Below are 23,155 nucleotides of genomic sequence, written 5' to 3' on the forward strand. Positions count from 1 at the left end.
GCCCATGTGATGTGCCAGTGTTGTTGGTGCCCAAAAAGGATGGTACGTGGAGAATGTGTACAGATTGCAGGGCCATCAACAACATCACTGTAAAGTATAGGCACCCCATTCCTAGACTTGATGATTTGCTTGATGAGTTGCATGGTGCCAATATCTTTTCAAAAATTGATCTTAAAAGTGGGTATCACCAAATCAGGATGAAAAAGGGTGATGAGTGGAAAACCGCTTTCAAGACCAAGTTTGGTTTGTATGAATGGCTAGTGATGCCTTTTGGGCTCACTAATGCACCAAGCACCTTTATGAGGCTTATGCATCATGTCTTAAGGGATTTCATAGGTAGATTTGTAGTTGTTTATTTTGATGATATTTTAGTGTACAGTAGGAGCCTAGATGATCACTTAGGACATCTCAGGCAAGTTCTTTCAGTCCTTAGGAAAAACACCCTCTATGGAAATATAGAGAAGTGTACTTTTTGTGTAGATAATATAGTTTTCTTAGGGTTTGTAGTTGGTAGAAATGGGGTCCAAGTGGACCCTGAGAAAATCAAGGCCATCCAAGAATGGCCCACCCCAAAAAGTGTGGGAGATATTAGGAGCTTCCATGGGTTGGCAAGCTTCTATAGAAGGTTCGTTCCTAATTTCTCTACAATTGCATCACCTCTCAATGAGCTAGTGAAGAAGAATGTGGCATTTACCTGGGGTGAAAAGCAAGAGCAAGCCTTTGCTTTGCTCAAAGAAAAGCTTACTAAGGCACCTGTTCTAGCTCTTCCTGACTTTTCTAAAACTTTTGAGCTAGAATGTGATGCCTCTGGAGTGGGAGTTGGAGCTGTTTTGTTGCAAGGTGGGCACCCTATTGCTTATTTTAGTGAAAAACTTCATGGTGCGACCCTTAACTACCCCACCTATGATAAAGAGCTTTATGCCTTAATAAGAGCACTCCGAACTTGGGAACATTACCTTGTTTCCAAGGAATTTGTCATTCATAGTGATCATCAATCACTTAAGTTCATTAGAGGGCAAAGCAAGTTAAACAAAAGGCATGCAAAATGGGTAGAGTACCTAGAGCAATTTCCATATGTTATCAAATACAAAAAGGGAAAAACAAATGTGGTAGTTGATGCCCTCTCTAGGAGACACACATTGTTTTGCTCACTAGGAGCTCAAATTTTAGGATTTGATAACATTAGGGATTTGTATGCTTTAGATGAACATTTCTCTCCCATTTACAAGAGTTGTGGGAAAAAGGCCCAAGATGGATACTATTTGGCTGAGGGGTATTTGTTCAAAGAGGGAAAGCTTTGCATACCCCAAGGAACCATCAAGAAATTACTTGTGAAGGAGAGCCATGAGGGTGGGCTCATGGTCCACTTTGGGATAGACAAGACCCTTGTCTTACTCAAAGAAAAGTTCTCTTGGCCCCATATGAAGAAAGATGTCCATAAGCATTGCACTAGGTGTGTGGCTTGTTTACAAGCCAAGTCTAGGGTGATGCCTCATGGGCTATACACACCCTTACCCATTCCATCTGCACCTTGGGTAGACATTAGTATGGACTTTGTCCTTGGGCTCCCTAGAACCCAAAGAGGTGTAGACTCTATCTTTGTAGTGGTGGATAGGTTTAGCAAGATGGCACACTTTATACCATGCCACAAGGTGGATGATGCTTCCCATATCTCAAAACTCTTTTTTAGGGAAGTTGTGAGACTCCATGGTTTGCCTAGGACCATTGTGTCAGATAAAGATGCTAAGTTCCTTAGCCACTTCTAGAAAACATTATGGGCTAAGCTAGGAACTAAGCTTCTTTTCTCTACCACTTGTCGTCCACAAACTGATGGGCAAACAGAGGTAGTGAATAGGTCTTTATCCACTCTTTTAATGGCTCTTCTAAAAGGCAACCATAAGTCTTGGGATGAGTATCTTCCTCATGTAGAATTTGCCTACAATAGGGGGGTTCATAGAACCACCAAGCAATCCCCTTTTGAGGTTGTCTATGGGTTCAATCCCTTAACACCCTTAGACCTCATCCCCCTCCCACATGACACTTCTTTTATACATAAAGAAGGGGAATCTAGGTCAGAGTTTGTAAAGAAGTTGCATGAGAGGGTTAAGACCCAAATAGAGAACCAAACAAAGGTGTATTCAACTAAGGGCAATAGAGGAAGAAAGGAGCTAGTTCTTAATGAGGGGGACTGGGTTTGGCTCCATCTTAGGAAGGAAAGATTCCCTACTAAAAGGAAATCCAAGCTTAGCCCAAGAGGGGATGGACCTTTTCAGGTCTTGGAGAGGATCAATAATAATGCCTATAGGTTGGACCTCCCAAGAGAGTATGGAGTCAGCACCACTTTTAATATTTCTGATTTAATTCCTTTTGCAGGTGGAGCTGATATAGAGGAGGAGGAACCAACAGATTTGAGGTCAAATCCTCTTCAAGGGGGAGGGGATGATGCAATCCTCCCTAGGAAAGGACCAGTTACCAGAGCCATGAGCAAGAGGCTCCAAGAGGATTGGGCTAGGGTTGATAAAGAAGGCCTTAGGGTTCTCATGAACCTTAGGATAGATTTTTGAGCCCATGGGCCAAGGTTGGGTCCACTCTTCTTTGTAAATAGTAGAATAGGTTGTTTTCTTATTTTGGGCCTTGTATTTTGGCCATTCTAGTAGTATAGGGTTTTAGCCTTGTATTTCAGGGCATTTTGAGTAGTCTTTGTAGTAGGATTTTTTTTTTTGTATTTTCATGTTTTTTTGTCATGGGGGTGAGCTTAGCTATTATAGGGGTGTGTAGCTAAGCTCTAGCTTCTCAAGAAAGCTTCTCAAGGAGGTGAGCTTAGTTTTTAGATGGGTGTGTGTAGCTAAGCTCTAGCTTCTCAAGGAAGCTTCTCAAGGAGGTGAGCTTAGTTTTTAGATGGGTGTGTGTAGCTAAGCTCTAGCTTCTCAAGGAAGCTTCTCAAGGAGGTGAGCTTAGTTTTTAGATGGGTGTGTGTAGCTAAACTCTAGCTTCTCAAGAAAGTTTTCTCAAAGAAGCTTCTCAAGGAAGTTTTCTTAAGAAAGCTTCTCAAGGAAGTTTTCTTAAGAAAGCTTCTCAAGGAAGCTACCTAGTCTATAAATAGAAGCATGTGTAACACTTGTTGTAACTTTGATGAATGAAAGTCTTATGAGATACACTTCAAAGTTCCACTTCTTTCCTTCTTTTATTCCTTCAATTTCGTGCTCCCCCCTTCTCTCTTTCTTTTCCTCCATTAAAGCATCCTCTTCAAGCTTCTTATCCAAGGCAATTCTTGGTGGTGAAGCTCCTTCTTCCTTGGCTTATTCCCTAGTGGATGGTGCCTCCCCTATCCTCTTCTCCTTTGCCTTCCGCTGCATCTCCATGGTGAAAAATCACCATTGAAGGACCTCATTGAAGCTCAAAGATCCAGCCTCCATAGAAGCTCCACAAGCAAGCTTCCATCACAAACTGAATCCAAAGTACACAAATGTTGGATTTTTTGCCTGTGAACCTCAAAAGTTTGAGGAAGCATCGAAAGAAGAAGTTTGGAGAAAATCCATGGACGAGGAAATCAAAATGATAGAGAAAAATCATACATGGGAGCTCATGCAAAAACCAGAAGACAAGGAGATCATTGGCCTGAAATGGGTTTACAAAATTAAATATAATGAGGATGGAACAATCCAGAAACACAAAGCACGACTTGCCGCTAAAGGCTATTCACAACTGCTAGGAGTTGATTTCAACGAGACATTTGCTCCTGTTGTGCGCATGGAAACAATCAGAACTGTACTAGCCTTAGCTGCACAGTTGAAGCTACAAGTCTACGAACTAGATGTAAAATAAGCTTTCTTGAATGGAGAGATTGAAGAAGAAGTCTACGTGGAGCAACCACAAGGATACAAATTTCAAGGAGAAGACAAAGTATATCACTTGAAAAAGGCGCTTTATGGTCTCAAACAAGCTCCCTGAGCATGGAACAGCAAAATAGACAAATACCTCGTCAAGCATAGATTCCTCAAAAGTCCAAGTGAGCCGTCACTATATGTGAAGATGCAAGGTAATCATTTCTTGATTTTGTGCCTATACGTAGATGATTTAATCTACACCGGCAACAACTCACAAATGATGGAAGAATTCAAAAAGGCTATGATGAAAGGGTATGAAATGATCGATCTTGGACTCATGAAATATTTTCTCGGCATCCAAGTCAAGCAAAGACCTGGACAAATATTTATCTCGCAAGAAAAATATGCGGATGACTTACTAAAGAAGTTCAACATGCAAGATTGCAAACCACTTGCCACACCTATGGCGATGAACAAGAAGCTTTCAAAAGATGATGGGCAAAACAAAGTTGATGCAACAGTTTATAGAAGCCTAGTTGGTTCGCTAATCTACTTAACCAACTCAAGGCCAGACATCGTACATACAGTTATCATCGTGTCTAGATTCATGAGTAACCCAAGCAAAGCACACTTTGCAGCTGCCAAGAGAATCCTAAGATATGTCAAAGGCACAAAGGATTTTGGCATTTTGTACGGGGCAGATAGAGACTTTAACTTGACAGGTTATACAGATAGCGACTGGACAGGAAGCACAGATGATAGAAAAAGCACAAGTGGATATGTGTTTCTTCTAGGCAACAAAGCAATATCATAGGCATCAAAGAAGCAAACGAAAATTGCTCTATCATCAGCAGAAGCAGAATACATGGCTGCAACAAGCACTGCATGTGAAGCGACATGGCTCAGAAAAATTCTGCAAGACGTACAACAAGACTCTAAGACTCCAACAATTATTCATTGAGATAATATGTTAGCTATTGCAATGACTAAGAATCAAGTATTCCACAGCCATACAAAGCACATTGAGATTAGATACCACTTCATTAGAGAGCTCATGGAACGTGGAGAAATCAAAATGGAGTTCTACAAGACTGAAGAACAATTAGCAGACATCTTCACTAAGCCTATTGCAACAGAGAAGTTCATCAAATTCAGAGACATGCTTGGAGTTCAAGACTTTTCTAGATTAAGGGGGAGTGTTGAAGATTAATCTAGAAAAGTGTAGATGTATAATTGGTGGTCCATTACCTAGAGAGTTTTATACCTATGGAGATGTTGTAGTGTGTAGAAACTTCTTGATGGATGTAGAAAAATATCTTATTATCTAAAGTCATAGAAGCACCTAGAACATTATAGAGATGGATGGTAGATGAAAGATGAGTCTAGAAGACTCTAGGATTAAGTAGTATAGAAGGGTGTAGAAATCACCTATGTAACCTATATAAAGGCATAAGTTGTAGCAAGCCATGTAATGTAAGTCAAGAAGCTAATAAGCACAATTCAAGTTAAGGTGTCAATTTTCTGAAAACTCATCCTCTTCCTACTCCCATCATTTCTATCATACATTTCTACCATATCCTTCCAAAAGAAAAGGCATAACCATGTTCCATATCCTAACATGTTCTGTGCTTTTTTCCAAATTTTTCAAAGAGAGCACATTTGAATTATGTTGAACCTGAAGGACCAGACCAGTAATTTTCCAAGAATGTATATTTTAGATATACAAAACAATGATTGTATTTCTGAATAAATCTGGTTTTAATGACCAGATTTGTTGTACAGGACTATAGACACTCAGCACACAAGAGTTTCCCTTCAAGAAATATTCTCCTATTTCTTATTTCTCCTGACATATACTTTCAAAGGCTTATTACCCTCCATCTATACTTTGTTGAAGCCGTGCTTTTTTTTAGCTTTCCCCTTAAAAGTGCTTTGATATATTAATATCAACAAAAAGATTAATTACATTGATTTGAAGCATGGTTTGATTTCTAAGATTAATTACATCCTATTCCTCATTCATTGCTTTGGCTGTTTGTAGTGTAACAATTCTATGTAGTTTTCTCCTTCTTTTTCATCCTTAGGAGTCCGGATTTATAATTAGTGTTTGTAAAGGTAATTGCCACTTGTCTTTTTAATTTATTTCCTTTTGTATTGTCTTTTTAATTTATTAAAAGTTTTGTCAAATTTTATTTACTAAAAGTATATATTACTTTAAGAAAGATAACGAGAGATAGAGGAATTATTATTATTATTATTGTATGTTATTATTTTGGGGATAATGGTTTGGTGGAATTTAATTATGTGTAGGTGGATGACAAGTACCAATATTCATGTCACAACAAAGATAGCCAAGTTCATGGATGGGAAGACGCTAAACTACAGGTTTAATATTAATTTACTTTATCTATCTAATATATAAGTATATATTATATAGCTTGATTTTATAACTTAGCTAATAGTGACACTAGCATACATATATATGCCTAGCATACGTATATATTATCTATCTAATATATCACTTTTATTTTCCCATAAGTCCATATCTGATTATTAGTAGTATTAATTTATTGATTTTTAATTGGTTTTGATTTGGTTTTTGGCATTGAACATGTGTAGCTCAATAGAATTATCTCACTAATTCCTCTTAATTTTGCCAGTTCAGCTGATTATATTCTGTTTTGTTTATTGATTCACAAATGCTAACCAGTGTCTTTAATAAGAATACTATTTAATTTTTTTAAAATAATTAAATGCATAAAAATATGCTTGCAGTGATTTTGAATTGCACTTCTATGTTATTTTTAATAATTTTTTTTGTTTAATTTCTTAACCACTGGTTAGCTGGACTAGACCATATATTTTACCAAATAATTAAATTTTGATATGGAAATCACTAAGACATTAAACTCTTCATTCAATTGAAATGGATATATCATTAGGGTCCAGTTAGTTAGATGAAAAGTATTGTAATGAGTATCTCTTTTTGTTGAGTGTAGACTCAGAACTTTGTGTGCAAGTTACTAGACCGGAGTCATGGAGCAGTTTGGACCACTACAGCTCCACCAAGTGGACCTTTGACTTTAATATCTACTGGACAAGACAATTACAAGGTAATATAATTCCAAGCACAAGGAACTTGATCCGTTAGATCGTTTACTACCGCTAAAAGCTCTTTGAGAAGTTAGAGCTCAGGTATTAATATTTTATGTTTTGTTTATTCAAATTTTTGTTTATTTAATTTGATAAATTAATATATGAATACTTTTGCATCTCATGACTAGAAACTAGATAAATCCTCTTAGTCTATGTTACTGATCATCTTTGGTGTTTCTCTCTTTTTTTTTATAATGCCTTTGGCTATTTTAATTTTGTCTTATGTAAATAATTTTGAAGATTCTTAAAACCTTAAAATTGTCATTGCTAACATGTATATTTTTGTTATAGGTAGATGCAAATTCAAAAGGTCGGAGTCACAGATTGTTCAGGGAAATTATCATATCAGACTCAATTCCAAATGATAAGGATGAAGAATGTTTATCACTCCCCACCATTCAATGGGAAACACTTGCTTCCAATCTTGAAGATTTTTCAAAAGTAGCTGTAAGATCATGTTAACCATCTTTTGTCTTACTTTTCCCCCTGGATTTGAAACCTTATTAACTTTACCTTTAAATGTTAACTGTAGGAAAAATTTGCAATCAGCAAGTCTACTGTGGAAGTTGCTGATAGCATGAAACTTCAAGATGATGCTATTCCTACTCTTGAAAAGCTTCGGAAGGTATGGACATCCTTTAGTTTAGTGTTTGATTGGTGTACATTCTAGGGAACACCCTCATCTTTGGTTGTGATATTTTGATGTAAGGGAATATTGCCTTTGATTTATGCAGAAGAAAAAAAGAGCAATAAAGCAAAAACAAAGGCAGGATATGCTGTTTAAAAAAGATTTTCAGAACTCTCATTATTCCAGAAATACACGCTCTTGTCGCCCAATTAACCGATGTAGAATGTAGCTTTTCTAGTAGTGAGTATTCAGTAATTAGTTTTACCATGTGATGTGACTGCAACTGACTGTTTGTGAAACAACAACAACAATGTGAGTTTGTAGTTTTAGTACTAAATTGTTTATGTAAGTATGAGGGATAGAGGGTTCCATGCCTTGCAGCGATCTGGATGATAATGCTAAATTTAGAAGGTTTAGAGTCAGATTTATAGTTGTCCTCTTATATGTTATGTTTGAAGTTAAATTATGAGAGAAGACCTACTTGTCTAGTAGCTTAGATGCATAACTATTCATTTTTATCAATCTGAACTTTTCAAAAAAAAATGAAAGTTCAAGTTCTAATGTTCAATAAGAATTGCTTAAACAACTTATATGCAGCCACATGAATACCTAAGCAAGTATAAGTATTCACTATTATAGCACTACTCATAAATTATACTACGAACTTTATCCAAAAATATAGATAATAGGTCTTGACTTTATCTAATCCACTAAATTCCTACCAAGTACCAATTAACATGTGCATGCTTCTTTCCTAAGGTAAACAAGAGGCTAATGGCCAACATAGGTCAGCAAGTATTGATGACATTTGCAACCTTGCTTTTTCACGGGAAATATCACTTCTGTTTCACTCCTCTCATTTTGAATGAGATTGCCATATGCTATGGAAAAGTGCCAAAGTGCAACATTCTTTTTTGACAAAAAAAAAATGAAACAGTGACCTTATACTATAATCAGTTAAATGGTAAACACATTGTATATAATAAGTCATTTAATCAAAAGGAAATCTCAGGGTTTTTTTTTCTTTTCCTAGAAAATTAATGCATATATTGAGCATGCATTAAACATTTAAAAATTACTTATACCTCCACCGAACCAACATATTGTGATAAACCATTCGCTATAGCTGGATTTATAGTGTATTTTGCAATGTATCGTTTGATCGGGAAGTTGTCATTATCTGATTCACCAGCTGGAGCGGTCCTCATTGTACCTTCATCTTATTGGCAGTTTGCCAAGTTTTTCTTATCATCTAAGGAAGAAATAATGCAACTTATCAAAGCCTGAGGGTTCAAAAAGGGAAAAAAAACTAGATTTTCACCAGCATTGATTCATAGAAACATTGATTTCCCAGGCAGGAACAAGATTCAGATCTTAATGCCGAATTAACAATCATTTATCATGTGTTTATAAATATGCAAGCTACATTATCCATTTTTTAAAATGTCAGTGCATCAAGTGAGTCATGTGATTTTGAATCTACGGTGGAAAGGAATAAAAATAGGGAAGTAAAAACCCTAGAAAAAGGATAGAGGGAATACTTGTCAAGAGCGGGAGCCATGTTATTGGTGAGAGTGCTGACGATGATCAGATTGGCGGGGGCTGGGCCTAAAAATGATGTCAAAGCGGTGCCGGTGTGCATCATTTCGACTATGCAGCATGCGAGGCCGAAGGTCATGGGCCAGATGGAGCTGCAACGAGCCCAATTCATCAAATCGTCAACCTTCAACATCACGAACTTTGCTGCCTTCAACGCACCGACAGGAGAGGAAGCACCACTACTACAAAAATGTCTTTTTACGTCGTCTTATCTACATCGGTTATAAAAAACCGATGTAGATGGAATTTTTAAAAATAAAATAAATTTTTTTAAGCTAACGACAGCGGTTTTATAGAACCGCCTTCAATGTGAAGGTTACAAAGGCGGTTTTATAAAAACCGTCTTTGTTAGTCACCAAACTACTACGGTCTTTTCAAAAACCGCATTTAATTTGAAGTTATAAATTTTTTAATTATTTTTTATTTCAGTTTTCCCTCTTTATTAATAAAATATATTATACAAAACGTCTTCATTTATGCGAATTTGGATGGAAGATTCTGGAAACGTTCCCTTCACCCTCATCAGATCGATAACAGAGGAAGAGGAAGAGTCTGAGTCGCTCGTCAGTCGCCGCAACGGGATGATGATTGTAGTCAAATGCAAAGCCACGTGGACCGCCCATGCCGGCGCATAGAACAAAGTCGTAGTACAAAAAAAGGTTTCCCACAGAACCGCGCCGGTAAAGTGCTGGAAGGGGAATCGAGCGGATGCGACTGCGGCGAGGGCAAGGTTGAGGTCTAGAGGGGAGGTGTGACATCCTGGAAATTTCTACCCGTAATTTTTTGTAAACGGTGCATTTTGAATGGCTATATATATATGAGTATTATTCAGAGTATGTATATGTATATATATTCCTGGTAGAAGTAGGTATTTTGGGGGAAAGATACGCGGGTTAGGCTAATTAAGGAAGAGAAGTCCATAACTGGATAGTTATAGGTTAATTCTCAATTAATTAGTCTAAAAATCATCGTTTTGTGTGCCACTTAAAATTTAACAAAACCAACCTCTGAACCACACTCGGGGTTTTATCCTGAGCGTTTTGATATATATATTGCCTACTTTCGAAAACTGGCCCCGATGGGCACAGAGAAACGCGAGGGACTGGAACCAGAGAAATGGCACGCAAACCGAGGCAAGATTTTAGCATTTCAAAAGGTCAGATTTTTCTCTTCATGTGGCTGAGCATGAGTCACATCAAGAGAAAAAGGTGGGCCCTTTTTGTTCCACTCAAAATGGGACAAGTGGCAAGTGCTTTTGAAAAAAATAAAATAATAGAAAAGAGAAAAGCTTTTTTTTTTAACCAAAAAGCAACACTCTCTCTCTCCTCACTCAACCCCAAAATTTCAGAAAGCTTTTTCCTCTCTCTCTCACGTTGCCATTCTCTTCTTCTTCCTCCACCATTGAAGCTCCAACAAAGCTCCAACCTTTGGTAGCCATTTCTGCTCCAAATCGCGAAAGGAAGGCATTTTCGGAGTCGTGAAGCGTATCTCTACGTGTGTGACTTCGAAATTTCAGGTTTGGGTAGACTTCCTTCTCACTTGATTTTCGTGGGTATTGGGTTCTGGGAGATGTGATGGGTAGTTTTGCTAGGTTTCTGCTTCATGATAGTTATTTGTGAAGAAATTTGTTGAAAGCATGTTGAACTTGCCATGTTGGTGTGAGTCAAGCTTACCCATTCTGTTTTAGGGTTTTTATGATGATGCTTGTGATGTTTATGTGCTGAAATTGCTGATGGAAAATTGCTAGGGATGAAGGGTAGAGTTAACCTAGGGTTAGAAAGTGAGAATGTAGTGTTATGAGTAGAAAAAGAGTGAGGCTTTGAGAGTTGGAAGGCTAAAACGGGATTCAGTGGTAAATGGAGGTGAAAGTGAGTAAATCCTAGTTTAAAATGTCATCTAGGACTTATGAGAAAGCTTGGGCTGTGCAAGAGAGAAAAACAAATGGCCAAAGTGAAGGCAAGAGTCATTTCTAGGGTAAAATTGGGTGTTGAGGAGTCAAATTTTGATTTGGTAGAGTTTTCGTCGTAAAACCAGTTTGAGCAAGTTTAGATTGATGATATAGACTTGTTTGAGGTGAGAGTTTCTCCAAATTTACCCCATTCTCATTTTCACTTCTCAAACCTTGAAAATCCACTAAATTGAGGGGTTTTAGATGCCTAGATTTTGAGTTGCTTTGGTCTGAAGCTTGTCCTTGGTTTAGACATGATTGATACATGATTTGGGACTTGTAGGATTCAATTTGGGCAAAATTGGATGAGGGAAAGTGTGATTTCGAAAATCTGCACTTTATGCAGAATTTTGCTGTCAAATAGGTGCAGCAGAATTTTGGCTTTGTGCAGAAAGTGTTGTGTATTTGCTGGTTGTGGAAAGAGTAGTATAGATTGGGTTTTGGACGTTTTCTAGCAGATCCCAACGGTCATAATGTATATTTATGTGCTAGAGACTTCCAGTAAAATTTTCGAGTCGATCCAACGGTTAACGAATTGGAACGAGGATAATATTACAGTGGTATTTGAGTGTGAAAAGTTGTGATGTTGGTTTGCGTTTTGGGCAGAGTTTTCTGCCTCTGCCCTGTTTTCTTGGTTGTGTTAGTTCATGATGCTTGGATGTTGAATTACTTGGATGTTGTGGAAGCTTGGGAGGATTGATGGGGACCCGGCGTTGAGAGGAACGAGGATAAGGGCTACGTGGGAGTACGTGAGCTCAGTTGAGGTGGGCAACAGGGGATGGTGGGTTTATACGTGATTTGTGAATGTGGAGAATTGTTTTGCACCATCGCCTGACCGCCACCTAGTACCACATGTGATGGGTACCCCATAATCCTACAAGCTTGAAATGAGGAAGTGTGGAAGGGTGAGACTTCCTTCTTTTATTGTTGACCACAGAGTGGTACCTGGAGATATGTCGCGGGAGTCAGGAGACCTTGGGGACGTCAGGTGGGGTGCTATTTCCCAAAACCAAGCTTGACCAATCCCGACCCAACCCGGGCATAGTCAATCAGTGAGAACCTGTGATGTACCTAAACAGGCGAGCTCCTGGCAGTCAACAGATAAAAGAACAAAGACCACAAAGCAAGGAGGCTTGTGTGGTAGCTGGCCAGCTGTGAGCTTTGAGTGTTACATGGGATATGGCCTCTGGTAATCGATTACCAAGGGTGGGTAATCGATTACAAGGCTTAAAAGTGAAGACAGGAAGCTAAGATGGCCTCTGGTAATCGATTACCAAGGGGTGTAATCGGTTACCAGGCTTAAAAACGAGATCAGGAAGCTAAGAGGGCTTCTGGTAATCGATTACCAAGGTGTGTAATCGATTACCAGGCTTAGAAATGAAGGCAGCATGTTTTGGAGGCCTCTGGTAATCGATTACCAGGCTGTGTAATCGATTACACAGAGGAACATGCCACTAGTAATTGATTACCAGTTATGTGTAATCGATTACACAGTGCATTTTTGCATGTTTCATGTCCTGAGGCTGTGTAATTCGAGTTTAGCCTCTGGTAATCGATTACCAAGGCTGTGTAATCGATTACTAGAGATGAAAAGCCTTGAGATACCCCTTTTACTTACATGTAGTGGTTATGAGACGCATTGTGTTGCTCCGTAGTTAGATATCACGTGAAAGAGTCTACCCCTTTCTTTTATTTCTTGTAGATCGTGATGGCGGCGCAACTAATCCATGACCGAGTGGAGATGGAGTGCCTAGAGGGAGCTTGGGAGACCCTCGAAGGCAATGTGAGGTGCCGATTTCGGGGCATGATTCAATTCACGGCTACTTCATTGGTGCATCCAGATGAACCCGCGCGCACGCTTCAGCGCACTGTGGAGTGGATACTACCCACGCCTACACCATACCGTCTAGTGGAGCCAGTCCAAGTGATCGAGGTGACGTCATCTGAGGAAGACCCTGAGGAAGACCCAGAGGAGCTACCTCCTGAGCCTGTTGTGGATGCTCTTGACTTTCTAGAGGGTGATGAGGACCCACTCCTTGAGGTGGATTCTCCCGAGGACGTCATGTCGGCATCTGAGGCAGACTCTACGGAGGAGAGCGGCCCTGGAGAGATGGCGATTAGTGGAGGCTCTTCATCATAGTAGACAGCTCATTGGACCAGTTTTATATACTTTTTGAGGGTGGGTGTATCTAGGACTGACTGTTAGGTTTACTCTTTTGTTTTGTATGGGTAGACCTATTGTATAGGAATTTGATGATTGTATACATGTGGCTGAAGCCACCACAGTGGACACCTTTGCTCTGGATGACACCATGTATTTTGCAAAACTCTTATATTTTGGACAACTTTAAATGATGAATGCACTTATGTTTAATCTTGTTATTTGGAAAGAATGTGTTAACAGACCTTATTTGAAAGAGATTTCACCGACCGTATTTTATTTTATTATTTTACACGTGACGACCTAAAATGATGGCTGGTATACTTTTATTTTTGAAGAAGCAACATATTTTAGACGTTATGAGTGAGCAGAAAGAAATGACTCCGAATAGAGTTGTGAACTGGCCATTCAGGACTCTATAGTGATAATTTTCCTTCTGAACTTAATTATTGTGAAAAGTGAAAGAAACGAATAAGAAAAAAAAAATTCCCACGGTTTTTGTTGTTTAAATTATTACTATTAAACCAGTCATTATTTTGGGGACGCCACATGAGGAATCGGCGGCGACGTCGCAGTCGCGGCTAGAGGACTCGACGATGCTGCTCTAACTGGGGCTCAAGTTCTTAACATTTTCCAAAGGGAGAGGGAAGTTTTTCTTGGCCTTAGGGCCATGAAACTCTCGTGCAGCGGCGTCATAGGCACGCACTGCCGCCTCCGCAGTGTCGAAGGTTCCGAGCCAGACGCGGCTCTTCTTGCTGGGATCTCTGATCTCTGAGGCGTATCTCCCCCATGGCCTCTTTCTCACTCCACGAAAATGCACCTCCGGTGATATTGATGATACATGCAGGAGCCATCAGCCATGCTCATGTGGGATCTGCATCTGTGTTGGTTGGTGATATTGATGATGCATTGGACTCTGAAAAAAGGTAACGTTCTTCACATTATTATCTGATTCAAGTATTATTTGTCATTCTGGCCTTGTTCTTATCGTAATATTGCTGCTACCATTGTATCTGCAAGTTGCATAGCAAGCAATATTCTTTGATATCAAGAATTATCTGTATTTTGCAATTTGCAATGATATTTGGTTTTACATTGTGTCTATCTGGCTAAAATAGTAATGGTTGGATTATTTTTCTTTGTCATGAATTGTTTCTGCAGGTACTTGAAAAGGGGTGTGAATGATCGGGGGAGGGTTGCTAATGATGTTGAGACAGAGCAGATTGTCCTTGATGAAGAATCAGGCTCTTGCAAGGGAAAGATGAGTTCAGTTGTGCAAATGCGTGGATCAATACCACTTTTCTGGTCACAAGAAGCATCAAGATTTAGCCCCAAGCCTGATATAATTTGTATGAGAGTAGTTGAGATTAATATTTATACTGTTCATTGTTAAATTCTATGTTGTTATAATACATCTAGCTCTCTTTTGATCCCCCCCCCCGTTTTGACTTCCAGTGCAGAGGTATGATCCAACATACCAAGCAACAAAATTGCATTTTGAAGACCTAGCTAAGAGATATGGCAATCCAATTATTGTTCTGAATTTGATTAAGTTAATTCCTCATATAAAAATAGTTAGTGCGTTAACAAATATGAATTTACATGTTTTTTTTATTCCTTTCCCATTTTTTCTTTGCATTAATGAATTGCTTCTTTTATAAAAAGATAATTTATAGTTGAGAAGCGGCCTCAAGAAATGATGTTGAGACGTGAATTTGCAAATGTTGTTGGGTATCTGAACCAAATTCTACCAGTGGAGAACCATCTTAGATTTATTCACTGGTATTTTCACAGTAACAGTCTCTTCATCTTTTGTTTTTTTGCATTTCAAATTTAAATCTGACTATTTCCTATTCTTCTCTGTCATTTTCAAAGCAAGTCTGCCAATGTTTTGGCAGTTTTAGGAGCTGTAGCAAGTGAAGTGCTTGATTTAACTGGTTTTTACTGCAGTGGTAAACCCAACATCATTAAGAGAGCCAACAAGAGCAATCAAACAAGTACAGGGAGGTATGTCCATCATTGAAATTGTTACTTAACATTAAAACAGTCTTTTTCTTGTTTCTTCATGTAAGTTTTAGTTGAATCATAACTCTTAACTTGAAAGAAAGCAAAGATATAAAAAATGCAGGGATCTGTGACCTTTTCCCCTTCATAACATTTGTTATGTGACCTTTTCCCCTTCATAACATTTGTTATGTTTAACGACATGTTCTTCTAGAGACAGACTCGCTGTTATATATGCTCTTTCCACAATTAGAGGATATAGAACTAGTAGTCTCCATTAAAATGATAAAATGATTGAATTAGAATTACACCAGTAGTCAACTATCTATGTTATCTCTCCTATTAGGGCCTTTAAGCCTGGGCTCCATTTTGGGGATAAGATGTAGTTTAAAACTGTAATTTGATTCTGGTTTTATATTTGTATTGCACAAGGATTTATAAAGTAAATTGTAATTTTACATTTAAGTCTATGTTGTTGATTAGATGTATGATTTAGATTTTATAATAACACATAATATTGTTACCATAACTTCAAACTTAAATGCATAAATAATTCAATGAGTATTTTATTTTGATGGTGGTAAGGTAACAACACTTGTGGCTATATCAGTAGAGTCTCTACTGGAAAAATGGAAAATGTTAGAGATTTAATATAAAATCATTGATGCCAGTGTTATTTCTGGGTGATTCTTATTTTTACTGAATATTATTGCAGTTCTATTTTATAATTGTAAAAGTGCAAGATGTTGCTTTAGAGAAAGGAAGTTCTATTTTTATTTTCAACTCATTATGTATTTTTATAGGGATACTTCAATGAGAGATCTGAGAGCTAGTTCTGTGGATCTTGTGAGGATTGGGAACAGTAATGAAATGCTAAATTCTGTGGTTAATCAAGACAAAGAGACTGACATGAATTTAAATATAGCTCCATCATTAAGCAAGAAAAGGGTTTTTTGATTGGACAAAATTTAAATATAGTTCTTAACATGTTGTTTGTCATGTTATGTTATTAGAATTGAAATTTATCTCAAAGTTTGTACTAAAAAAATATGTAGATTAAATTAAACTCCAATAGGAGAAAACTGCATCTCGCAATTCACACTTAGTTGAAGATACTAATAGTGATTCACTCATTATAAATAACATATCAAACTGTTGAAGTGTCGAGGATGTTATAAAGTACCTCTCAAGTGAGGGTGGTTGTCGCTGTTGATGGAGATAAAAACCAAATTAATTAGTAAGAATTAGCAGTCTGATTTTATGGTTTTGCCATTATCTTTTAAGCTAATTATTCTAGCTTCCATGTTCAAATTAACCTTTTAGATTAAGGTAAACGATTAAGCACCATTGGATGCATATACAGCCATTAATGATGTCTCTTCTCTACATATAATAATTTGTGGGATAATGTTATTGAAACATACGTACGTTCAGTAATTCATAGCTACAAAGGTACCTGAACTACATTTTACTGTCTAGTGAAACTAATATAATTGCAAACACCCATATAGTTATAGAAACCGTTTGTGACTTCAAAACATATATATAGCATGAAAATGTAAATAACATCACTCTTATATATTAAACTATGCACCAGGAAGATCATTCCTTTTGTGAGATAACTCTCCCTGGCTCGCAGCAACACTGAAGGGTGCACTGTGTTTCAAAGCTAATGTAAAATATGTTGTAATTACGAAGCCACAGCTATTGGACTCCCTCCTTCAATGATTGGCATAAAACTCACCCTTTTCTGCAAGAATTGTTAATCCAACAAAATCATCAATTTAATGGGTACGTACAAACTCTTCTAATCATGCTGATATGAAATGTTAGTTAGCTACAAATTAATGAAAGCATACAATTGTGTACTGAATAATTTTATTTTCGCAACCACTCCTCCATAAACAATAATAGTCACAGTATAAAAAAAATAAACAATAATAGTCACACCATGCAAGTTTGTTTTTAATAAACTATAAATTATACAATATCTGTTGAAGAATCTTTATCCTGTGCAGACCCAACAACTTGAAAAGGACATAGCACTTAACCCTTTGGATATCAATACATTGGTTATACATGAAATATTTGATGTTTAATTAAATTGCTTGGCCATTACACATTATCCATTCTATTTTTCTTGTCGCCAACTATATCAATATGAATATGGACGGAAAGGAATCTGTTCTTGTGCTTTAGAATTGTTCAGATGGTACGTTACTTGGTATGTCATTGCTCTTTGATTTATGATGTAAATTCATTTAAGTACTAAGCAGGTGAGGATTGATATCTATAAAACAGGGGATATATATAATATGATCTTATAAAGTTGCAAATTATATGTAGGTCGAAGACTCGAAGTTAGTTGACATGATTTACAATGTTTGAATAATCAATAAAAATACATGTTAATGAAAACATTATTTTAATAGGTAAAATGTTCAAAATTTGCGCGCGATAAATGATGTTCTGCATGGTAGATTCATTTTTCCTTACTATATAACGGTAAAATATCTTAGGAACTTTCATAAGAAAAAAGAATCCTGAAATGATTGCTATAGTGCTAAAATTTTATAAGAAACGCTCTTAAATTATATTAATGTAATTATATCTGTGGACCATTTTGTATGAATATTACAAATTAGTTGCGCAATTGGTGTTGTGAATAGTAAAATAAAATATATTCAATAGATAATTGATATTTTAATTATTACCATACAACTTGTATCCCTATAATAATCTTTTATATCTAATTAGTGCATTTGGGGTCAACTCATATTTATTTGATATTAATTAAAAGTAATAAGAAGTATTTAAAGTCGATTATAATTTTATATACATTTTTTTGTTACATGAGCTAAAGTATAATTTTATATACAGAAAGTTAAGAAATATTTAAAGTATATATATATATATATATATATAAGGAAATAAATATTAATTAATAAATGATTTTGTCCTTTTATGTTTATCTTTAAAATATATGCATGATTAACAAAATGTCTTGATAGTTTTGTCCGTTTTTATATTTTTCTATAAATCATTGAACAACCGAACAAGTAATCGATAATAATAAATATTTTATAAAATAACTAAAGCAACAAATTCCTTTTATAATAGTATAGATGATGATTGCACCCGCTACGTCAACTTACTGCAAAAGAAGAGTTGATTCTACTAAGCATTGACTCAAATATTATTAATCGAATAATAATGTAAGAAATATACTATGCGAACTCTTTTTTGTTAAATAAATGGAAAATTTGAAGTCTCTAGAACGTACTGTATGCTAAAACACATTACGTAAAGCTGGTATTAGGCATATGGATGATTAATTATAACACTAGAAAATTACTATCCAATAAAACGTATGAAGTACTTACAAAACTGTGAGGTTGGTTTGTTAGAAAGAGAAAAAAGTTACTTCGGTTCCATTTTTTTACAAATTTTAACTCTCATTAATCATTTATTCACATATTTCCTTATTTGAAATAATAAAATTTAATCTTTAAGAAAATACTGCTTCAACAAACAACAAACCACATTTACATCCTAATATTTTATTTTATCTATCGCTGCTATTTATAAAGAAATCTCTCTTAATTTTACTCCGCTTCTATTCTTAAAATCCCTCCACTTGTCGTCCTTGGTTTGATTTAAAGACAGAGTAAACGAAATAAATTGTAACAAAATGAACTGTACTTGACAGTATGCGAGAATTTAGTCAAATGTTAAACACAAAGAAACTCTTTTAAACGAAGATCAAACTAGCACAAAACAGGAACAACCATTAGTATTTACTATAGTAATATTTGAATAAATTTATCTACCATATTTGTAGAAGAAAAATAAAAGAATAAAATAACATAAATTTTTATATACGTTAAAACTAATTTATATATCTGAATTTTAAGAAAAATTAAATAAAATAACTTATATAATAGTACTCAAAATATACAACTTGATTTTATAGTTCAATTTTTTAAAATATTGTTAGAATAAAAGATTTTAACATTATTAATTAATTAAATAGAAATCATAATAAATATTATTTTTAAAGCAATTATAATAAAAGTTAAATTTGTAATTATCTGAAGATCAGAAATTATTAATTAATTTGGGACCACTTTGTGTTCCTGGTCTGAACCAATATCAAAGTAACACACGACACATCTAAGTTATTGAATTTACAAACAAAAAAAATTTAACAATACCGGATTAATAATCATATAGAAATTAATTAATAGAAATCATCATAATTGTGAACCACTTAATAATTTTTCACAAAATGATGCTGTAAAAATGCAAACTATTTATTCTTGATTTTAACCTAGAAGAAAAAAATAATTTTATTTTATTTTCTTTTGTTAATGTAAAATTTCATTATGTCTAGTTTGTAGGAAGCATACCTCACGTGCCTTAGTACTTTCCCCAGCTCTGGCTCTAACACCCTTCCAATGTTTCACCTCCCCATTTCCATTCCCACCATTCACCATGCAAAGTCCCATAATCTTCTCCGCAGCCTCAGCCTCTGTCTCGCACCCTCTCATCAGCCTCTCCACCTCGGCCTTCGGCAGCCTCATCTTAAGCCTCAGTCCCCCATTCTCTGCCGGCTCACTCGACAGCGGCTTCATGATCGTAAGATCCGAAGCAGACCGCCGAGCCAGAACTAGACTCTCGAGCCTGTCCTTGGCGCTCATGTTGATCCCCGAGCGAACCCTCCTCGGCGCCACCGTCGCCTCCTTCGGAAGCTCCACAAGGAAGTAAAACCTCTTCGGCATCAACTCCTTGTGGGCCTCCAAAGGCTTCGCTCTTATACCATAATGCTTCACAGCCTCGGACTCCAATAAAACAAGACCAGGGTGGTTTTTTAGCACATCACAAACTTTTATTGGGGTTTTAAGCTTGAAGGTTTCCCCATCAATCTTCATCACCTTTGTGGTTTTCTTTCCCCCCAAGGCATTCCCCATTGGAGTATTAATTACAACAAACAATATTTGGTGCAATTAATTCAACAATAGTTGTTGTTGCTGTTTTTGATGGGTTAGGGATAATAATGCTACAAAACCAAACTAAGGTGTAATGTAACGTTCACATGGGGGAGATGGTGGTTGTGTTGGAGTTGGACTTGTGGTGTGTGGGTGGTTGTGGATTTATTATGTGTGGTTTGGTCAATAAAATAAGGCAGGGTTTGAAAAACTTTTTATCAAGGGATTTTTGACATTAAAAAAAAAAAAAAAAAGAAGAGGGAGTTACACTAAACTAAGTTGAAGGTTTCGCTTTCGGAAGGGGAAAAATAGTAGACCTAATTGGCTGGTTGTTTAATTGCTACAGTGTTGCTACTTGTTGTGTCATAGGCCTTGTTGTCTCCGTTCGGGTTTCAACAACTACCGTGTTTTGAATTAATCCTCAACGCGCCAGGCCCAGTTTCTGGATTTTTATATGCAAGAGTTCAGTTTTGTTTTCTTACCTCTTCGACGATGCGACAAACGGCAATCACGGAGGGAATAGAGAAATTTTCTTACACTGAGATGAAATGGAAATGAGATATAATGATACTATATTTCACTCTTTAGATTAACTGGGGGTTGAATCTAATCATCTGCATATGAATCGAGTCCTAAATATATAATTGTGTTAAATATTTAGTATGAGAGTTTTATTATCTACATCGATTCTAATTTCTATTGAATTTAAACAAGATTGTTTCTTATGATTGATATCTCATGATGGAGAGGTGCAATCAGTCCATCTAATGATTTTTTACATGAGATTGAAGGTCTTATGACAAGGTCCAACATTAAGAAGATGAAACAAACATTACAAGGTTTGATTCTAAATATCAAAAAGAAATAAGACCAATGTGAATTAAGGATTGCACCTAATTGGATCGGTTTCCTACAAATTGATGAAGATGGTTTGAGGTCAACTTCAAAAATAGGATTTATTTTCATTTTTAATTATATTTTTTTTGGTCTATTTTCGACATGTAATGAGCTGCCACGACCTTTTATTGTTATTTTAAAGTCTTTTAATTATTAAATTAGTTATTGAGCCTTTGGTCTAAATCAGGATCATCAGTAGGTCTGTAAATAGACTCCTTAAACACTTTGTTGGGGGATTTTGAAGATTAATGAAAAATTTGAGAGTTTCTCTACTGAGAGAGCTTTTCCTTTGTTCTTGGGCTACTGATAGTGTTGGCTCTATTGGTAAGTCACGGTTAGGGTCAAGTTATTTTTCTTTTTATACTTACTTTCAAAACGATCCTAGGTGTTCTCTTATCATTTGGTATCAAAACTGGAATCATGTGTTATCAAATTCTTTGTGTTTTCTTTCTTCTTGTGTGTTTCCTCCTTTGTTTGTTTCCTTTTGTTTAACTCTATATTATTTATATTATTATTTCATCTTCCTTTATTTTATTTCTTTGAGTCTATCTTTCTTTTTTGAACTCTATCTAGTATTAATATCTTTTTGTCTTCTTTTATATATATATATATATATATATATATATATATATATATATATATATATATATATATATATATATATTATAAAAAATTCGTGCAAAAAAAATCCAATTTTCAAATTTGGAATCACTTCTAACACAATTCTTGTAGCAATTTTAACCATGAGTGGAGAAGAAGGAGTGGATCTCAAGTTGTTTCTTAAAGTTATTAATGAATAATTTTAAGCTTTAAACTTGAGATTGGATAGTTTGTAATCTCCATTCTAATCTAGAAGTCATAGACAATCAACTTCAGAAGAAGAAGAGAATGATGGGTATTCAAATGAAAGAAGTCATGGAAGTAGGTGAAGAGACGAACCAAGAAGAGATAATCATTTGGGGAGCATTAAGATGACAATCCCTACGTTTCAAGATAAAAATGATCTTGAATTGTATTTGGAGTGGGTGAGAGAGGTTGAACATGTGTTTGATTGCCATAATTATTCTAAGGAGGAAAAGGCTAAATTAGTTGTTCTTAAATTCATTGATTATGCTAGTATTTGGTGAGATCAACTTGTGACTAGTAGGTACAGGAATGGTGAAAGGCCTATTAGTATATGAGAAGAGATGAAGACTGTCATGAGAAGGAGATTTGTACCTAGCCACTATCATAGGGATTTGCACAAAAAATAGCAAACTCTAACTCAAGGTTCCACGAGTATGGAGGACTACTACAAGAAGATGGAAATAGCCATGATTAGAGTCAATGTTGAAGAAGATCGTGAGACAACTATGGTCAGATTCATTGGAGGTGTAAAGAAGGAGATAACTTATGTGGTAGAATTGCAACATTATGTGGAGATGGAGGACTTGTTGCACAAATCTATTCAAGTGGGGAGGTAATTGAAAGCTAAGAGTACTTCCAAATTTTGTTCCACTTTTTCATGGAAGTCAAATTGGCAAAACAAAAAATCTGTGAGAAAGTCAAAAGATGAAGCTAAGTCCAAAAAATTCATTTATTGTACCTAAAGGTAGAATGGAAATTAATTCATCTTCTAGACCTCATGTCAAATGTTTCAGGTGTCAAGGAGTTGGACATATTGCTTCTCAATGTCCAAATAAAAGAGTCGTGATATTGCTGGATAATGAAGACATAGAGAATGAGAGCTCAAGTGATGATGAAATGTCACCATTGGAGGATTACATTGATGTTGATGTTGCTAAACTTGTAAATGGAGATGTGTCTGTTACTAGATGTGCTCTTAACATGCAGCCTGAGGTGATGAGTAAGCATATTTTTCATACAAGATGTCACATAAAAGACAAGGTATGCAATTTGATCATTGATAGTAGAAGTTGTACTAATGTTGTTAGAACCTTGTTGGTT

General features: G+C 36.1%; 2 protein-coding genes and 1 pseudogene across 2 annotated transcripts; 1 reads left to right on the forward strand and 2 right to left on the reverse strand.

The window, feature by feature from the left end:
* The first annotated feature begins 4,107 nt into the window (after positions 1 to 4,107).
* LOC102669060 (uncharacterized mitochondrial protein AtMg00810-like) lies at positions 4,108 to 4,641 on the forward strand. Its single transcript, XM_006584267.1, has one exon. The coding sequence runs from the start codon at positions 4,108 to 4,110 to the stop codon at positions 4,639 to 4,641; it is 534 nt and encodes a 177-aa protein (XP_006584330.1).
* A 4,246-nt stretch (positions 4,642 to 8,887) lies between these two features.
* On the reverse strand, positions 8,888 to 14,345 carry LOC106799280 (ethylene-responsive transcription factor 4-like; annotated as a pseudogene).
* A 2,366-nt stretch (positions 14,346 to 16,711) lies between these two features.
* Positions 16,712 to 20,453, reverse strand: LOC547691 (uncharacterized). The gene is made up of 2 exons (NM_001249526.2): positions 19,733 to 20,453; positions 16,712 to 17,073 (listed from the first exon to the last, which is right to left on the reverse strand). The coding sequence occupies exons 1-2, from the start codon at positions 20,291 to 20,293 to the stop codon at positions 17,014 to 17,016; spliced, it is 621 nt and encodes a 206-aa protein (NP_001236455.2). The 5' UTR covers positions 20,294 to 20,453; the 3' UTR covers positions 16,712 to 17,013.
* Between the last annotated feature and the right edge of the window lie 2,702 nt (positions 20,454 to 23,155).

Source organism: Glycine max, chromosome 7, assembly GCF_000004515.6.
Source record: "Glycine max cultivar Williams 82 chromosome 7, Glycine_max_v4.0, whole genome shotgun sequence".
NCBI lineage: Eukaryota > Viridiplantae > Streptophyta > Magnoliopsida > Fabales > Fabaceae > Glycine > Glycine max.

Coding starts and splice junctions, on each gene's coding strand:
- LOC102669060 (XM_006584267.1), top strand. CDS start 4,108: ATGGAAGAATTCAAAAAGGCTATGATGAAAGGGTATGAAATGATCGAT.
- LOC547691 (NM_001249526.2), bottom strand. CDS start 20,293: ATGGGGAATGCCTTGGGGGGAAAGAAAACCACAAAGGTGATGAAGATT. Junction 17,074..19,732: donor AAAGTACTAAGGCACGTGAG/GTATGCTTCCTA, acceptor CAATTCTTGCAG/AAAAGGGTGAGTTTTATGCC.